The sequence below is a fragment of the Bacillus rossius genome, chromosome 10 (assembly GCF_032445375.1).
Source record: "Bacillus rossius redtenbacheri isolate Brsri chromosome 10, Brsri_v3, whole genome shotgun sequence".
NCBI lineage: Eukaryota > Metazoa > Arthropoda > Insecta > Phasmatodea > Bacillidae > Bacillus > Bacillus rossius.
This window is the reverse complement of record NC_086337.1, coordinates 14,171,163-14,190,108: the sequence shown is the minus strand read 5'-3', so window position 1 is coordinate 14,190,108 and position 18,946 is coordinate 14,171,163. Positions and strand designations below refer to the sequence as shown.

Here is an 18,946-nt window from a genome sequence, read left to right as displayed (position 1 = left end):
TCCGGAGAAGACTTGGGTGTGTCTAATGACGACTAACTATCGATTAATGAACCTATTATGTAATGTGTAGTGTTCTAAGCAGGGAACTGTTTATTGTTATGGGTCATAATTGAACTGAGTCAAGTGACACTAGTAGGTGGTTGTTTTATTGTGCTGGATTCGATTTTTTTAATTGACTCTAATATAAATCTATATCGATACCTCTATAAACTTTATCTAATTGAAGACCATGCTTCTCCAAGCTTGAAGTAAGAGAGTCCATGCAGAATCTTCTCGGTGAACAGTGTTTTAACTGTTGACCAAAATACCTCACTCCTCTTTTAACCTTTACACATGATCGATTTTGAAAGAGCGGTATGATATCAAAAATTCACTGTCTTATAAAAAGGAATCTTAAGTACTAACAAATATATTTGTTTGATATACAAATTGTTGTTTGAAATTAATTTTGGTAAATCAAATACTGGATTTTTGAAGTAATTGAACAGAAATTATTTGTTAATTATAACTATAGTTTGGTTTGAAAATATTTTTTTTTTTCAATGTAACATTATATTCAACCAGTCGCGAAAATGTGGAAATAGTTTGGTTAGATTTAATAATAATGCATATTTTCCTTTAAATAAACTACAAAGTCAAGCCAAACAATACATTTCGTAGAGTCAAATAAATATTACTATTTGTACGTGATGGAGTAAATGTGACCATTTGGTACATTTGTGTTGAGGCCGGTCCCATTTGGTCACAAACACTCACATATCACAAGGTAAACACTTGCTTGTCCAGATGGGACCTAATCTGCATATTAAATGAAAATCAGAGGAAAACCTAAATACTGATAACTTTAGAAGGTGGCAGAAAATCAACAAGACACTACAAGTAAGTTTGGACAACACTATTAAAATTTTCAATCTATACTTAATATTATAAAGCTAAAGAGTTTGTTTGTTTGTTTTAACGCGCTAATCTCAGGAACCACTAGTCCGATTTGAACAATTCTTTCAGTGTTGGATAGTACATTTATCGAGGAAGGCTATAGGCTATATTATATTATCAATAACATTAGGGATCCTTACTAAAAGTCCAATTTAGAATCAAATGCGTTAGAGGGGTTAGATACAACATGCAGTACACGTACGAAGTGTGTGTTGACAACGCCGCAGGCGCTAGAAGTTTATTTCCTATTGCCTATTAACATTGTTGCCACGCACTAGATGCCTTATCATTCTTAATTTTCCCATACAAGTAAAAATCACCCGTGTGATATTAACAATGAAGCAATCAGTACCCTCATAAGAGTTAAATTAGTATTTAAATACTTTTTATCACTTTAAATCGCAAACATAAACTATTGTTTTTTTTCCTCTCTCTGTGTTTAATTTGTTTTTATTGCCCTTTTTTCAAGTATATATATTTTACAGACTTGAAACTTCACAGTAATATTCCTTATGTTACGCAGGATGACATTCTCCGAAAATTAGATCCCATGGGTGGTTAAAACCAGGCAACAGTGGGAACTTTGTCTGCATGAGAACATTATTTTGCATTGTTCATGCCTTCTGCGTCTCCATGGCAACGGGCATCGCGCGGCAGTGGTGTACTCACAAGGAGGGGCATGTATAATGAGCGGCGCAAGAGTGATCTGCCTGTAGACTGCCGCAGGGAAGTACGGGTACATCAGTTGTACGTTGCGTGCACGAGTCGGGAAGCCATCGGTGCTATTCATTTTCTCTCCGGTACATTATACAGCATTGTAATAAATTTTCACTGAATTTTTTTTATTTACCATTACTGTAAATGGTAGATGTGGCTTAATTTTTTTCCATTAGTATAGCCGTGCGAAGCCGGGTCGGGCAGCTAGTGTAATAATAAACATATACATCGGAAAACCTTTCCATAAACGAAATACAAATAAATAATCGGATGAACATAAAAAGTTCAGGTACAATGAAGGTTTTTTATAACAGTAAATTTATCTCATAGTTTCCTTTATAACATATGTTTTGAGGTTAAAGTGATAATGTTTCAAAACTCGGAAAATTATCACAATATAAATTTTCACATTACAGGTGATTTAAAGGTTTTGGAGAGCTAAGTCATTTTCCATATTCTAAAATAAATATTGCCATCAGAATTACCAATTTTAGCACAGGAGGTGCAGAAGGTGGAAAAAAGAGCAGAGTAAAGTCAAACTTAACATCAAGAGCATCTTTAACCAAAAAACTAACTTTAACTTTACCAGGTGCATCATACACAAAACAAATGCAAAAAGGGTGTCAGATATATTTGCGAATTTTACAAATATCGTTGTACAAGAGGATAAACTTAAGACATAAAAAAAAATTACTGGCGACGAAAGAAAATAACAAACCCAAAACTTATACTTAGCTCTCCAATTACCTCCAAACTCCTGTGCTCCCTACCATCGATTCATGGTGTTTTTTTCTTGATGGTCCTTGCTGCTCCATCCTGAACTGCCTAAAACCCCGAGTATTTATAACATAAATTCTCTCCTCTCTCCCTCCTATTGCCTCTCAAGGATGAAATAGAAAATTTGGGGACGGTTACATAAAGAGCTAGAAGGTTATTCACTGTAGTCCAAACAATCGATACACAGGCGAGTCTTCCGGGTATATTTTTCTTCTTGCTAAAATCTCGGTTGGTACCACTGAGTTTAAAGTTGTTTTGGAAGAAACCCTCTACTTACTCTATGGTTTTTGCTTGAAGTTTACAGTCTTTTACAGCGCACAGTAGTAGCCTAACTATGACTTGTAATGTCAAGGTGTGATGATTCCACATGGCAAACAGGTAAGGTTATATGTTTTTCTCATGCCCTTAAATGTTTTTAATGTAGAATATTAAAACGAACAATCTCATGACCAAACACACGTCACATTGTCAACTAACCAGATGGCTAAATGTAACTTCCCAACCATCTTTGAACACACTTCTTTATCGAAAAAGCACTACATTGACAAGAACTGTCCTATTGAAACCAAACAAAAAATACATTCAGTATAAATATGCGACATTTATGATTTTAAGAAAACCACAAAAAATAATCATGTAGCTAGCCCCACACTGATTTCATGGTCTGTAGTTTAAACGGAAATAGTTGTTCTATGAGAATATTACTGCGACAAAACATTTTTCAACTTGTTACAGTAACAACTTTTAATGCATACTAGCTAATGCTCGGCACGCTTTGCAATTCCTCTTTCAGTTTTTTTTTTTTTTTTGTAATTTGTTTAAAGTAGGTACACATACCTATACAAAGCATCTCTATATTTCTCTTTAACTTCTTCTATATCCCCATAAATCTCCCCTATATCTTTCCCTATCTCTATACATATCTCTCTCTATATATATAAGTATATATATATATATATACACACACATATATAAAACCACGCACAACCATTATTATTCCGACCATAGAAAAGAGGAACTGTTATAAAATACTTACTGGCAATTATCCGATAATACTCGCGAATCCGATAATACCACCTTAAATTTTGCTTTAAAGGTTGGTTTTATCAAAATTTCACCTAGGTGCAAAATTTCATCGCAATTGGATGAATAATTTAGAAACAAATACTGAACAAACAAACTAAAAACATTAATTTTTATATATAGATAACAGCAATTTTAATTAATACGTCAAAACTTTAAAATTGTCTTACGTTCGTGGTGATAGTTTGCGGATTCGAGAACACCTTGCATCATATTAAGCCAAGCAGTAAATGGAAACACCTAGCTGAAATTAGCTGGAATGTGCTATAGATGCTTCGTAGTTAACTGAACACTATTATTTGAAACATCATTTAAATCAGTTAGGCCCTACTACTTGTGTGAATTCTCTTTGTCACGTGTCGTGGGACTGTTGACTTATTCAAGTTTTGATTAAGTGTAGCTATTGCGTTATTCTTACTCATTTGTGAATGGAACAGAGATTAGCAACTTCATATTATAGTACGACTTCTAACCTGGATTCTGTTGGATGATTGCTGGTATCCTTAGTGCGTAGGTATATACCCGGCAATGCTTAACGGCGTATGTCCTGTTCCAGGTCATTATTTTATATTGACGTGCCAAACGGTTAAACATCCCGACTTATTGAGTGGTTGAAAATTTTTCAAGATGGAAAAATATACATCGCATACTTATTGCATTTTTAACATTTTTGTGCATCATGGATAAGGAGAATGAAATGGAATAAAACTGAAACATTTCAGATTTAAAGTAAAATCATTGGCTGCTATGTAATGCAGTTTAATTTATTTTAGAAAAAAGTTATCTAATTTTATCCAGCCGTTTAACATTCTCAGAATTTTTATGATTTTAAAATGCTAAATAAAATTAAATACATTTTTCTGAAATAAATTAAACCATAGCACGCAGTAGTCACCAGCATTGCCTCAAAACCATGAAATTGCTAATTATATATTCAATTTGGTTCTATTTATTAATACTGCAAAAAAAATGTTACAAATTCAACTTTTCCAGATAATTATGCAAAAAGTGTGCACCATATATATTTTTTTCATTTTGTTGAAGTTCGGCCACTCAAAAAGCGTACAAGTTAAACCGTAAATATAAAATAAAAATACCTTGAACGGGAAATACCCTTAACTAAGGAGAATTCACAACACGAAACATTAAATAATACTTATTTCATAAAAACTGTTGAAACCAGTAGTAGTACGTCTGTTGGTTCCTATCCCTCCACTTAATCAGTAAGATGCGATGGCTATATCTATCTGGTTATGACAGATGTCGACGAATCTCCACCAGGCGACGATATTCGAGTGTCTGCACAGGTGCTGCGGGTCGTTAACACAACGCCGAAATACCATAACGCCGAATGTCAAAATTGACCACAAAGTCGACAGCTAGAAAACTGCTGTGTACCACAACGCTGAAATAACAACTGAATGAATTTGTGTGTGTTTCTTAAATGTACCTTAACGCCGAAATACCACAATCAAACCTAACCTTACCTAACCTAACCCAGCGTAATATAACCTAACCTAACTTAACCTAGCCTAACTTAACCTAGCCTATCCTAGCCTAGCCTAACCTAGCCTAACCTAGCCTAACCTAACCTAGCCTAACCTAACTTAACTTAGTCTAACCTGACCTAGTCTAACCTAACCTAACATTTGTGGCAGTCCTGCAATGACATTTTTCGGCGTTAGTGTATTTCGGCGTTGTGGTAATTCGGCGTTGTGGTACACAGCAGTTTTATAGCTGTCGGCGTTGTGGTATTTCGGCGTTGTGGTGCGTCCCCGGTGCTGCTAGTCGTGTTCGAGTGAGTGATGCAGCAGAGAAGCCTTCCAGCTGCACCTTCATTGCACACCATGATTCACCTCGTCACTGTCGAAGTATCAGTGCCTGGCTGGGTGCACGAGCTCTAGAAGCACGGGGGGCGCTAAGGGCGATACTGGCTGGCACATCACACGCCTCTTCGCCTCTACGCGCCAGGCACAGAACCGGCGTGCAGTCATGTTTTACAAGGGAGAAAGGGGTATGGAGTATTTTTAATATTTTGGAAGACGAATGGCGACTGGTAAGTAGCCATAAAAAAATCCCCAGTTTTTCTATGTAAGAAATATTTTACTGCTAGAACCACTTCTACGCAATACCGTTTTTTTTAAATAATTTTCTTGAAAGAAAAAAACACCTGACTATACCCCCTTTTTCCCTTTCCCTGAGAGCATGGTTGGGGGGGGGGGGGGGCGCTTGACGTGGAGCATGTGCGCCCTTGCCTCTGTGGGACATAAAGAGGTAACCCTAAGAGTTTTATGGTGGAATATAAGATTTAGGTTCCCCGCACTTCTCTATGCCATTTACAAAACACCGCGTATATAACTTTTCATATCTAAAAATGTCAGTAAAAACACACATTTTAGTCTTTTTACTGTTAAAAAAAAAATAAAACGTTGTAGACGAAATCATCGAGCGAAACTTGTATAGGCAAGTGCAATGGCTCTTTAACCAGACTCTATCAGTGAATGTGGAGTGGTTTGCAAACGGCGCGTCAACACCTGGAGCTCTGCACGACCAGCCAGACGGCCCCCCACCGAGCTGTCGTTCCGGGGGACTCGGGCTGTGACACCGGTGACACATGTGACACTGGTCCAGCGGGCTGTACCCGAGATCACGCCAGACACACGCCTGATGCAGGCTCGCGTACCGGCAGCCAGCACGCTGGGAGGAGATGCCCCAGGTTGTGTGTGGGGCGCTGGGCGTAACTCCGCCGGCCCGAACATACCGTCGTCCTGCGAGTTCTACGTGCACTCACGGTCGCCCGAGCCACAAAGCAAGCTTATCGTGGTAACAAAGACGGTCGTGTTAAATATGCAGCGAGCGTTCTCGGAGAAATTATCTAACTGGTAGCTCTCACACATATGCATATATACATACACAAACTCGTATCGGATTCATAATTGAAAAAAAAGAGTAACATAGAACATGGGTCGTTTGCACAAGCTTTGACCGCCACGTTTTCGAGCCCACTGATTCACAACCACGCATTTGCGGTCTTGCGTCTGTTACGGAAGCATTAGCAAATGAGAGCAAGGCAGGGGCAGCATTTTGGTGGAAGTAGGGAACTTTTTATATTTATCTTATATGGAGGTAAGAATAGCGGGGATGTTACATTGCTCATGTAGTGTCTGCTTTTACAATCATCATAATTAACTATCTAGATAAGTGACTCGCGATAAATGTACACAAAAAATTCTAAACACATTTTAGGTTTCTTCAATATTGTTCAGAAAATGTCATATATTTTAGGAGTTCTAAAGTAGTGATTATAGGCTGTTGATCAGTTGTCACACGATAATCGTATTAAAAATAATTACACTATCAACAGATTTTAGTTTCATCTTCAAGTGTTATTGATTATAATCAACGCACAAGAATTCATTTGTGAACCAGTTTCGCATAGATGGCGTGCACAGTCGTGTTAATGGCTTCCTATGCGTTATCTTATTATTTTTTTAATTGTCTTCTCGTGTTGATTTTGAAACTAAGCTATGACCGTCATCAAATGTGTGTATCGTCAACTTCAAATGCTTATTGATTCAGGCTTATTCTATTACGCGCAGTGGACGTAGGAGCGATATCCGTTGACCGTCCTAGAGACGGAAACATAACCTCTGGAGCTAAGGGGTCTGGAGAAGGCACCGGCTGGGCCTGTGCTGAGGAGTCACCCCAGTGGAGTGGCGTGCTGAAGGAGAAGGAACCGCGGATACAGCTTGCACTACCTCGCTCATCGTGTGCCGTCGGCGGCGACATACTGCCTCGTCGGACAGCGTTCCATTGCGTGAACAACTGGACACGTGTTTCCACGTCTGAATACTAGAATAGGCCTTATGGGCTTAGCATATGGTCTCGAAAGTGCAGTAACAAAATGAAATATTACTATTAGTGATGTGTATGTTTTAACTATCTTTTGCAGGTATACAATTTTGTGTGAAATATTTAAAGTGGCATACAGTGACATGGAAAATTCTTTAATCTACATCGCTACGCTCCAAGTTCCTTATACGCAGCGTTCTGAGCTTCTGAAGCATTATGTAGCCGCACCTTGCTCTCTGACGTGTGGAATTTCCTAGGTTTCCGAGTTTGTCGGTCTGCAGTGGTGGAACCTCGGGGTTTTGGAAATACGGCTTGCGCATACGAAATAAGGGTTTCCAGTGGCTGTGCAAGAAGAACCCGCAACATGATTCATAAATAGACGAGAAACGAGTGGTTCGATTAATCCCTGGAAATCGTTCTAAACTTCTTACTCGTGGTTTGCGCTATCTTATCTCTGTAGGCTATAGAAAGAGAAAATGGCAACGAAATGTCGTATACTCATGAGATAATACTGTTGCACAAAATCCATTGCAAGTCAGAGGCTTTGCGCCATGCTGATTACCAAGATATGACTCGGCGATTTGATTCAGGGAGTCATCGTGAAATAAGGCATCCACCTGGTTGTTTTAAAAAAAAATGGTATTCCTGACCCGGCGGGATTCGAACGAGGACTGTGCATCGCCGACCAGACACACCACGAACCTCTCAAACCCCCCTCCCCCTTTTCACCTTATCCTTCCCAACAGCAATAAGACTACAGTGTGTAATTTCTTTTCCATACGTGTACATGATATGTAAGATATTTAATTTGTTTTCAAAGCCCGTTACTTTACTACCATTTTTTAAGTGTACAATTGCAAGTACTATATTCATAGAAATAATATAGTGTTCAGGGTTCAATGGATAAAACACAATACCTATCTTTAACAGTGTTAAATTTTAAATTTCAATATTGAAAATTTATATGACAAAGTACAGAAACTAAACATATTTTAAATGTATTACCTAAGTCATATATCCAAGGTCCTAAAAAAAATTATTAGAACATAAAACACATAAAATTAGGTCATTGGGACATACGCACCCCCCTGTTATGAATTTTATTTTCGTTATCTTTTCATTTGCACTAATTTTTCCATGAAGGTAAAAAAATTGACATCAGCTATGTTTTATTTTAGATCTTATGATTCTTTAATACGTAGCAACATATTTGTTACTAAAAACAGAGCTCTGCAAGCTTACGCTGAGTAAAATGTTAGATGTAATGTAGTTTAAAAATATTAGGCAATAATGCAAACAAACATTTTATTGAAACTTTAAACATTAGCAGTTGCAATCGATATTGTGGCCAGTATGGTCATTGTTAATGGATTTTAATATACACTCACCAAGTAACATTTTATAACAAAAAAGAATTTAACAATTCATTCAACACATCAGGCCTAAAAATAAAAGTTGGGAATGTAATGGGACAATATTGCAAGATAAAGCAATAGGTACAAAATAATCTAAACCATATTCTCACATGACCGGAGCTGGATAAATGGTGCACTTAATTCGATTCCCCATTATCAACCTTTTACCTTTTCAATTTAAGCGAAAACACTTCCTAGTTAAAATTACAATTGCGATTATCGTCAACAAATATCAGGTTGACACATACAAATAAGTTGATGTTAAAATTAGAGAAAAAAAATACATATCTTATGGACAACTGTATGTTGGTCTATCTAGAACAGGGATTTAGGAGAATCAGTATAATTTAAATGCGTTCACAAATATTACAAAAAAAAGTTTTATACTCAGAAAAATTGAAATATATCAGTTTTGGTAATATTAAACACGCCATTAATCCATTTCATACACATTGAGTACATATCCCTACTAATTTATGAAAAGATACAGTTTTTAGTCTCTTAATTGATATTTAGTACACACACACATACACACAAACATATATGTTATACATATTGTTGCGATATACCGCGGGTTCGTAAAGGATAGCCCAATAGAAAGATTTTATTACACTACACAGTTTTATTTATTGCCACTACTTATGTCACTTACAAAAATCTTCTAAAATGGCAAATAATTAATTACACTTAAAGAAAGATCTTCCCCAGTCACTCGTTCCACACACCTCGCTGGGCCGCACCTCTGGCGCAACTCTCGCCGCAGCACCCCTCGTGGGTCTCCGCCGCAGGACTCCGTCGCCGCACTCCGCCGCCGCCGACGCACTTCCCCTTCGCCGAGGATCCGCTCGACTCCTCGCTCGCAACTTCGCTCGGGACTCCGCCGCGCCCGCGACTCTATCGCCCGGAAACTCCGCCGCGGGAAAACTCCCGACTGAACACTCCGAACTGACACTGCCTCTCTCTCGAGGCCGCCGTCCTCGTTTTATCTATCAGCCGCAATTTCCAGAACTCGCGAGCGCGGCCGGGGCCTGTCGCGTCACTCCGCGCCGACCCGACGGCAGAAATCTCTCGAAAACACGTGTCGGCGGCTCGCGTAACTCCACAGCTGTCCGGTGTCAGTTACGTGTCAGAGGCAGGGCTACGCGCGGGGAGTGGGGAGAAGGAGGGGGGAAAGCGACAATCCTTGTAATCTTCCAGGCGCGCGCGGCGCATATCATACTGCGGCAGTCGCCAGCCAGCTCTGCACCTGCACGTGTCCCGGCCAATGTCACGTTTTTAACAATATATAAGCTTTTAATTACACATTTTCAGTAGACTCCATAAAAATGATTGGCCCATTCTGTGCCCCCTGAAAGCAAACCCCCCCAGCCGCCATAAACGTATCTGTCATTGACTGTGCAAGCAGCCCGGACACATGCATCAATATGCGCGTGCAGTTGGAGGCGAGTTGCTGGAGAGTGCCCGGTGGTGCTCTGTGGGTGGGGGAGGGGGGGGGGGGGGTAGCCGCGGCGTGACGGGTGCGGAGGACAGCGGGCCACGCTCACCCTGTGCTCGACAAAGTCGACCTGCGCGAGTCCACCGGCCGTGTCTTCGCCCTTGTGAGCCTGCAGCTCGCACGTACACGTGTCACGTTGGGGTTTTTACTGCAGCAGTGTACAAGAGCGCCGTGTCTTTTGCTATTACTACAGGATGTATAGCAAACATTTAAAACAACCTTTACTAAAAATAATTTAAGGTCTGAAGTGATTATATGAATACAGTTGGTAAAGAATAAATTCAATTATATTAATAAATAGTAACTTTACTATTTAATGTAGTAAAACAATCGAGATATATTTTAATTAACTATTAAATAATAATTTAATATTTTATAATTTGTAATGCAAATAAATTATAAATACGGAAACACAACCTTTTATATAAATACACTTGAAAATACGCCTGAAAAAGTTTATAAGCACAACGTCTATTTCTAATATTCACATTAGATAAATGTTTGTTTTTAGTGATATTGACATATCACTAAAGTATAAGATTTAAAACACATGTATACTTTTTATTTTAATAAAGCTTTTTTTGTATGAGTCTGTTGTTTTTTTTAATTGCTGGTTTTAAAAATGTTGTACATTAAGTAATAGGGAGGTAGCCCAGATCTTTGGGCCTGTCACAACACAAGACATAAATGCCCGGCTAAGAGTCTGAACAATATGTTGTATAGATGTAGTTGTTTTCATGTAAATGGACAGATTAAAAATATCTGAAATTTTACAGGAATAAATATGTTCCATTGAAAAAAAATTACAACGTAGGAAATTTTAACAAGTATAGTGTGTATTGAGAAGGTTAAATGTTGTATTCTATTGTATTGATATCAAGCAGCTCATTATAATAAATCACATACTTCCACTTTTGTAGTTTTGTTTATTCCTAAGTAAGTCTAGTTCAGGGTCTTGTAAGTCTTCGCAAGTGAAGCTAAGTAGGCTGATTCACCGTGGAACTGCAGTACCTCGGCTAGTGGACACTCCGGATTGGCGGAGTAGTGCCAAGTGCAGTTAACTGGCGGGTCGTGCGTGACGTGTGGTCCTTATTGGTCGGTAGTTGAGGTAGTTCCAGGGCTGGGCGGCTGGCGCAGTCTGCGCGACGTAGCCAGCATCAAGGCGTAACCAGCGTTGTGTAGCCATTATGTCAGTTCTTACGAGTAGGTATTCTTCGTAACGGCATTTTTGGAATTCTAAAAAGAAAATTGTCGCACTATGATCTCAGGTAATAATAGTACGCTTTTACTACTCCAACGTTCACACATTAAATTTGTAAGTAATGATTTTGTTCGAGAAAAGAAAACTAGGCATTTTATATTGTTTTAATGTTCTTAGGTAATGTGTTTGATTTCGTTAAGACAAGTCATAAATACATATATATTATTGTTAATAAATACATGAAACACATATGTCAAGTTTGTATGAAAGACATACTTCTACACGTGCAAACTGGCATGGAATATAGACTGTACTTGGAAACACAATTCATGCAGTTTCTGTGTATGAGGACTGTAATATGTAGAACATTTATATTGCCCACCATGGATTACAAAAATATTTCCAAAATAATAGGTATACTTGTAACTTTATATTGTGGCTGTTATTTTATATTTCTGTTGTCGCGTGGTGTTTTTTTTAATTTTAAATTCCGGAAGAGATCCCAGGACCTCCTCTGGCTACATCCCTGACAAAACTTCAGGAGGAACCACGCGACTGGAAAAATGCTCCCGCTACCAGAGTGGTGTCTGTTTACGAAAAGCATCTAAGAAAACGTTGATGGCGGATGGGTAGTTCCCTTCAGTTTTTTTAAACTGTATTTTTAAATGAATGAAAACTGCTAAAACGCTTGTTTTTAGAATAATTTTTAGGCATGAAACTTAGATGGGAGATTTTTGAAAGCACTCAAGGGACTTGTATTACATATTTATATTCATTTGTCAGCATTTCATGTAATGGTTACCGCACAGCCTTCATAGTTGCTGTGCACGACGAGAAGACTGAGCGCCGGTACACAGCCTTGCACCTTTGAATATATATACTGTATAGAAGTCGCCAGCCCAGGTTAAAATTTCTAATACGGTTTTGAGGTAGTTGGTTAATTCACCGCCGCAATCGCCACCATCTCTAGGGCATCGACTTGTGGTGGTCCCTAGCAAACAAGTGTCGAACTCTTCAAACACCCCTTCCCCCTCCCGTTGAACGACGTTGAGCTGCAGTGAATGATGGGTGAGGGGAGCGGGGAATGACAGCGGGCGACAGCGCTGCGCTCTGACGTGTAAATAACAACTAAGACGATACAGGGCGTTACGGCAGCGCACTGCAGCGGTGAAGTTCCCAAGCTGCTCATCATAAGCTTCTGAAAAACGTAGAGTAAATCCTATCCACTCGCGACTTCTATACAGTATATATATTCAAAGCTTGCACGTAGAGGCTAAACCGCGCTTGGAAGTACCAGCGAGCGTCGCTCTTATCACCCCGCGTGCTCGCGACAGCGAGGGTCGTCTCGAAGACTTGTCGCCGTTTCCAAACCCCAGCTCCAGTTTGCATCTGTTATTGCCACGCACATGCGTCATTATTGCGACATAACTATATTAATTCTGTGTGAAATTTTATTACAAAAATTAAGATTTACCCAATATTCTCATGCGTGTAAGAACCGTAAGTAAAATTACTTATGAAAAGCACACCAGGTTGTGATATTATACTTAAAAGTTTACTAATCGTTATCTTTAGAGACTAAGGTATTAGTTTGACACCTTAGTTGACACTTGCCTGCTTAATTTTATTTTATCAGAAGGAACTTGTTATGTTTAATGCAGTCGTATATATTAAGTTAGTGCGGTTTAAAAAAAATCATCTGTGTCGGAGGGTGTTTTATTTTTCTAATTAAGGCGACAGGTTAAGAGTACCATTACTTAGTCAACTGAAGTGTATGTGTCTTTCGTAGATAAACATTTTGGAATACATACAGACAGTAGTTTGCATGACAGCATAGTTAACAGGACAATGTAGATAAGCGAAGTTCACAAAAATAGTCCCTCGGGCACAAAACGCACTTGCTAACCACTCTCTAGGATTGTTAGTCTCTCTTGTTCTCTTCCTCGCCCTACTTTTCTTCCAGTTTGTCTGCCCCTCGCCATCATAAAGGCTGCTACGTGTCTCTTCCTCGTCCTCTCATTGGTCGGACATCTCGACGCGCGCCAAGAGCGGGTTGTTGGCCCCGAGTTGCGCAACGACCACAGAAGTGGCTCAAGGTCACTCGTGTTTACGTTACGCCGCGCTCTAGCGGACACAAGAGTTACGGAGTGTAATAATTTGAGCTGTAGGTTTGGAACTCCCCAGCCACGCTTTCAATCCACACGAATTAAATACAAGCTTGTTTGAAGTTCAATAAGTTATCAAGACGAATAACGCTGTTAACTCTCAATGGCATGTTAAATATCTACATCCACAAACAAACCGAGGAAGTACTGAGGAATAACATAAATAATTTACAAAGCACAATGTTTTTTTATTTGCCCACTGTATGGCCTTCCCTTTCGGTTCTAAATTTTGGTTTACTTAAGATATATTTGTTCCCTTGAAATCAAATTTGTTGTTTATTCCTATGGTACACACTTGTTTATTTTTAAATAGGAACCATTCACGATAGTTTAAATTGGCGAATTGAAAAAGCTGTAAAGGAAAGTACGTAACGAAAAGTGTAACTTGGCTCACTTAATGTTGTCTGTGATACTTAAAATAATAGCATAGCCATTTTTCGGCAGTTACAAAAAAATATTAATAAAACCTTATTGTATACAAATAAACGTTTACTGGCACACAAGTTTTCATTTGGAAATTTTTTTAGAAGCAAGAAATTTTTTTTTGCTAGATCATTAAATATAAAATATGCAAAAATGTTTTAGACGTAGTCAATTTTATGAATCCGTTTTTGATGATAAAAAATAAGGGAAAATTATTCAATATATTATCTTATTCATATATTAATATCTTGAAAATATTTTAGATGTAGTTAGCGATGTGACTTTTTGATGTTCTTTTGTTATAAAATGACGTCTGCAGTGCATAACTCGAATCATGTCCGCCAGCTACATTCCATCTAAGTTGCAACCATGTATTGATATTTCTTAAGGATTTGGAGTTCACAGCGAGACGGCAACAAGTAGTTCGGAGCCTCTATGTAATCTTGGCAGTCGCCTTATGCATCCATATTATAGTCGTGCGACGAAATCTCTTCCTAAGGAATCATTATCTTTGCATGTCCGTCTTACTATAGCCTTACTATGGTCTTCTTTCGGCCTGTCAGAAGTGTTTCCTTTCCTATTCCATACGCTTTCTTTCAGCCGTCTCCTTCAAAACTTCAATTAACTTATTTCCCTCTTGGACAATGTTCAGTTCAGTCTCTCTCTCCCTCCCTCCCTCCCTCCCTCCCCCACCAAGTGATACACTGCATTCAAGTTTAATATCTCAATTACTTCATCTGACGTAATCTTTGTTTGCATTGTTTTCCGTAGCCACAGTTAAAACGCTTTAGCTTTCATTTCAGCAAATACACGATAGCAAAAAGTGCTATTGAGGTACTAATTTCTACTTCGATTCGTTGCCAAGGAAGTCACGTATCTAAGAAATATTTTTTCTTTATTTTTGTTTTGGGATATATCTCACATATTTGTTCATGCGATGACAAATGTAATAGCTTTCAGTTTTTTTTTTTTCATGTTTGATGTGGTTTGGTATTAATTGAACGCTTGGAGCTCATAATTTTTAAAGTGAATTAATTTCGGTGTGTGGACAATTTAACAATAGCTATATTTATTATCAAACGACGTATTTAACAGATTATCACAGTTTTTAAGCAAAGCAATATTGTTTTAACGATTGAATTTCTGGCTGTGAAAATTTGCATTGCTTTAATTTTAACATGCACGACCGAATCGACATGTTTCCAATTTATTTTTCAACCCTGTGACATTTTTTATTACGTGTAAGATACTGTTCTAACGTGAGTTAGTTTTTGATTGATGACTCTGACAGTGTAAGCAGATCCCGAAGTGTGGTGATCTAGGCTGTGGTGATGCCGAGACGCTAACACGGGCACAGTGTGCGGTGACAAGGTGTGACAGCGTGACAGTGACAAGGTGTGACAAGTTGATTCGGGCCGAAGCCCAGCCGAGCCTCACCTCCTTCTCCTCCAGGGACTGAACCCGTTCGGGTGTACCAGGAGCACTACCTTGTTTGTTCGTCCAGATGTCAACCGGTGGTTTGCTGGCATCTGGACGATTGGCCTCAGTTGTACCATATGCCAATTTTAAAATGGCGTGTACCATTCTTTTGCCTCAACCAGAAACAACTTATCCATTCTGTTTTAGCCGCCGTGCCTGCAGCCAGAATATAGCTTTGTCAGATTATAAGATTTTCTTTGTCCATTTTGCATCCATGCATAAAATGTACACTGTACTTACTTACAAGGTGTGACAGTGGCGGGGGCGTGTGCGGTGCGCAGGAACTCGGAGAAGCGCAAGGAGAAGTCGCGCGACGCGGCGCGCTGTCGCCGCAGCAGGGAGACGGAGATCTTCATGGACCTGGCGCGCGCCCTGCCGCTGCCGCCCTCCAGCCTGGGCCAGCTGGACAAGGCGTCCGTCATGCGCCTCGCCATCTCCTACCTCAAAGTGCGCAGCCTGCTGCACCCGGGTGAGTCCCTGCCCATAACCCATGTCGTCATAACCCATAACTAGGGGCATGCAGATTTCGCGAAAAGATTTCGAGAATAGATCAAAGTTAAAACACTATAGCATCGTCTGTGTTTCGTGATTGGGCGAGTTTCTCCCAGGTACATATCGATTGTAACAACACCAATCACAGTGATTCAGTGCGGAAGTAAACGCTTCCTGAGTGGCTCGGTCAGATAAGGCAACGACTTCTCTCGCAAACGGCCCCCAATCACAAGGAAGAAACCGCTGGTGCGTGTATACCTTGTTGCAGTCTAATAGGTGTTCAGATGTTTTCGCGAAAAATGCCTGCCCCTACCCATAACCACACGGCACAATTATAAACAGTGAACGCCAAACCACACGACTTTGAAACACACGAGCTCATACATTCGGGAATAGTTTCTATTTCTGATTTTGTTGTGTTGTGCTGCCCTGGCTGAAACCTTACAGAACTAAACTTCAAACATATTCACCTACTTGGTATATGTTTATGCCGAAAAATTGAAATTTCGTTTAACGTGTGGGTACACTTTGATATTTGTAGCTTGCCTCCATCTGTTTATATAAACGTGTATCATCGTGTTTATGGTCAATGTTGTTGTTGCAGATTGGTAAAGATCTAATTTAAGAATGGACGAGTTCAGCGGAGAATTTTTTATTAATACAGTTCAGGCTCATGGTGTTCTTTCGTAAGACATTGGCTTGAAGGAGTACAGAAATCAACAAAAAAAAAAAAGCTTGGGCTGTTTTACACTGTTTTTAGCGCATTCTGTACTGCAGTTTATGGAAGCGTTTGGCTTGGGACGATTTGCCGACAGTCAAATCAGAAACAGTTGGGTTAATGTCGTCGTGGCATTGTGACTCAGCCAGGGATGGTTGAGTGGTCAAGCCACCCACCAACCACCGACCCCGCCGGGTGAAGTGGCGAATTCTGCCGTGAGCTGGTGTGTTTTCTCGTGGTACTCCCGTCCACCCACCCGTACATTCCGCCAATGCTGCATCCCCACTTCAATACCATTTATCGTCCTGAATGTGGACGAGACGTGGAGCGCGTTCTTTCTTTCATTCCAGGAACTTCCTTGGAGACAGTTAATTTTTATGGAATGTTTGTAGGTTGGTTTAGGACTTCCTTTAGTACACAAGTCTGTAATGTCTCGTGAGGAAAATCTGTGAAAGTAGACTCCTTGAATGACAATATTTTCACCCGCGTGTTTTCATGACTTGACGGTGCCGAAGTTGCTCGAGGCGTGTGGCCGATGGAGGGGATCTTTCAGGGGCGGGCTGGGCTGGTTTCTGGACGTGAGCGGCGGTCCGTCAGCTGTCCGTCACACACGGGCTGGACGCTGGCCATATATCAGTGCGTAGTAGTGGCAATAAGAGTCGATGAAACGTACCTAATGTTTCACATTCGAATTCTGTAAACGTAAATCACGGCCTTTATTCAAATAGTTGGCGACAGCTAATTCAGTTGTAAGTGAAGGAGCGGCCACCGTATTGGCTAGGCACTCGAGTAGCGGCTTCCTTTCAGACAGCTGATCCTCCATCTTGTCCTCACCAGCCTGTTCCATTGGGGGGGGGGGGGGGGGATGTGTTTGCAACTGACAGCCAGGATATGGCCACCAAAAAAGCTGTGCGGTTGAGAAATGACATCAAAAATTAAATTTTAAATACGAAGAAAACTTAGAATTTTCTTAAACATAATAAACTGAAAAAAGTAATTTTACTAACATTATCGGTTCAGAATTTATGGAATGCTGTATTAGCGTAGTGGCGTATTAAGTATAATGGCAAAATATTATACTTCGAAATAATTTTTTTTCATAGTGTTAAATTATCTTGGTAGCAATGAAATAAGCATGGCTGGCATGTGCACATGTGCACAAGTATGCACGTGTGTGTATTTTTGCAATTGAATCCGAGGTTATGATTTTCAACACTCATACTTTGCGGCTATGCATTTTTTTTATTTTTGGAACTAAATATAAAGCATTTTAACGTAGTGTATGCTACCACATACAGTTATTCTAAAACTTTTATCAATTAATTAAAAAATACATATGATAAATACAGAGTTATAATTTATAGGTATTGTTATTGTGTAATTTTGATCTTCCAAACGGAACATTTTTCACATGTTAAATTTATGTATTTTTACAGTTGTTTAAAAATATATTTTATTGCAGTTTTAACCCACTAATAACATTAAATGTTGGTGTCTGGGTATTTTTTTGTGTGGTGAAGCTGAGAAAAATACTAGCAGTGTATCAACAGTGCCTATGGAATTTTTAACCACTCGAATGTTTTTAATTAAAAAGAGAGGTAAAGGCGTTAAATACTATTAGTAATTTTTCCTTCCTGCGAGATTCTCATTTATTAAAAAAAAGTTTAATTTAAGAAAAAAAAATACGTATGACCAATTTATCCTACTCCGTTACAAGTGAGCTACGTTTAAAATAGTTTTTTCTTCACAGGATTATAAAATAGTCATGCTCCCAATATTAATGTCACTCACTTTTGATATCAAAATAACGGCGCATACAGTTCCATCCAAGACTGTAGATGTATTAGTGCTTAAATGAAACACCTGAGTTATTCATTTTGACCGACATGGTGGACGGAAAACCACGAAATGTAACGCCTTTTTCCCCCTCGAAATATCTAATAAATGATTAACTTTAGCGATACTTTCACTATGTAATGTTTTCAAGAGGGTTACACGTCATCCACGTCTCACAGCAGCATGAATATAATTTTACGCTTTCACAGAAAATAAACACCAACCAATGCCTGAACATACGCCTAAAAGTAAAGACGTAATGGGAACTAGGTCATCTTATGGGTTCGCCGTTATAATACAAATAAAGTATAATTGTATCTTTCTACGTACGTATTATGAGACAATTTCTTCGTTAAA

The 18,946-nt window shown here is 39.2% G+C and overlaps 1 protein-coding gene across 2 annotated transcripts in view; it reads left to right on the top strand.

Moving 5' to 3' along the window:
- Nucleotides 1-18,946, top strand: part of LOC134535793 (hypoxia-inducible factor 1-alpha) — a 554,432-nt gene that overhangs the window by 199,662 nt on the left and 335,824 nt on the right. For both annotated transcript variants that reach the window (XM_063375069.1, XM_063375070.1), the window contains exon 2: nucleotides 15,825-16,012. In XM_063375069.1, the coding sequence (XP_063231139.1) occupies nucleotides 15,825-16,012 (188 nt within the window). The remainder of the gene's footprint in view (nucleotides 1-15,824; nucleotides 16,013-18,946) is intronic.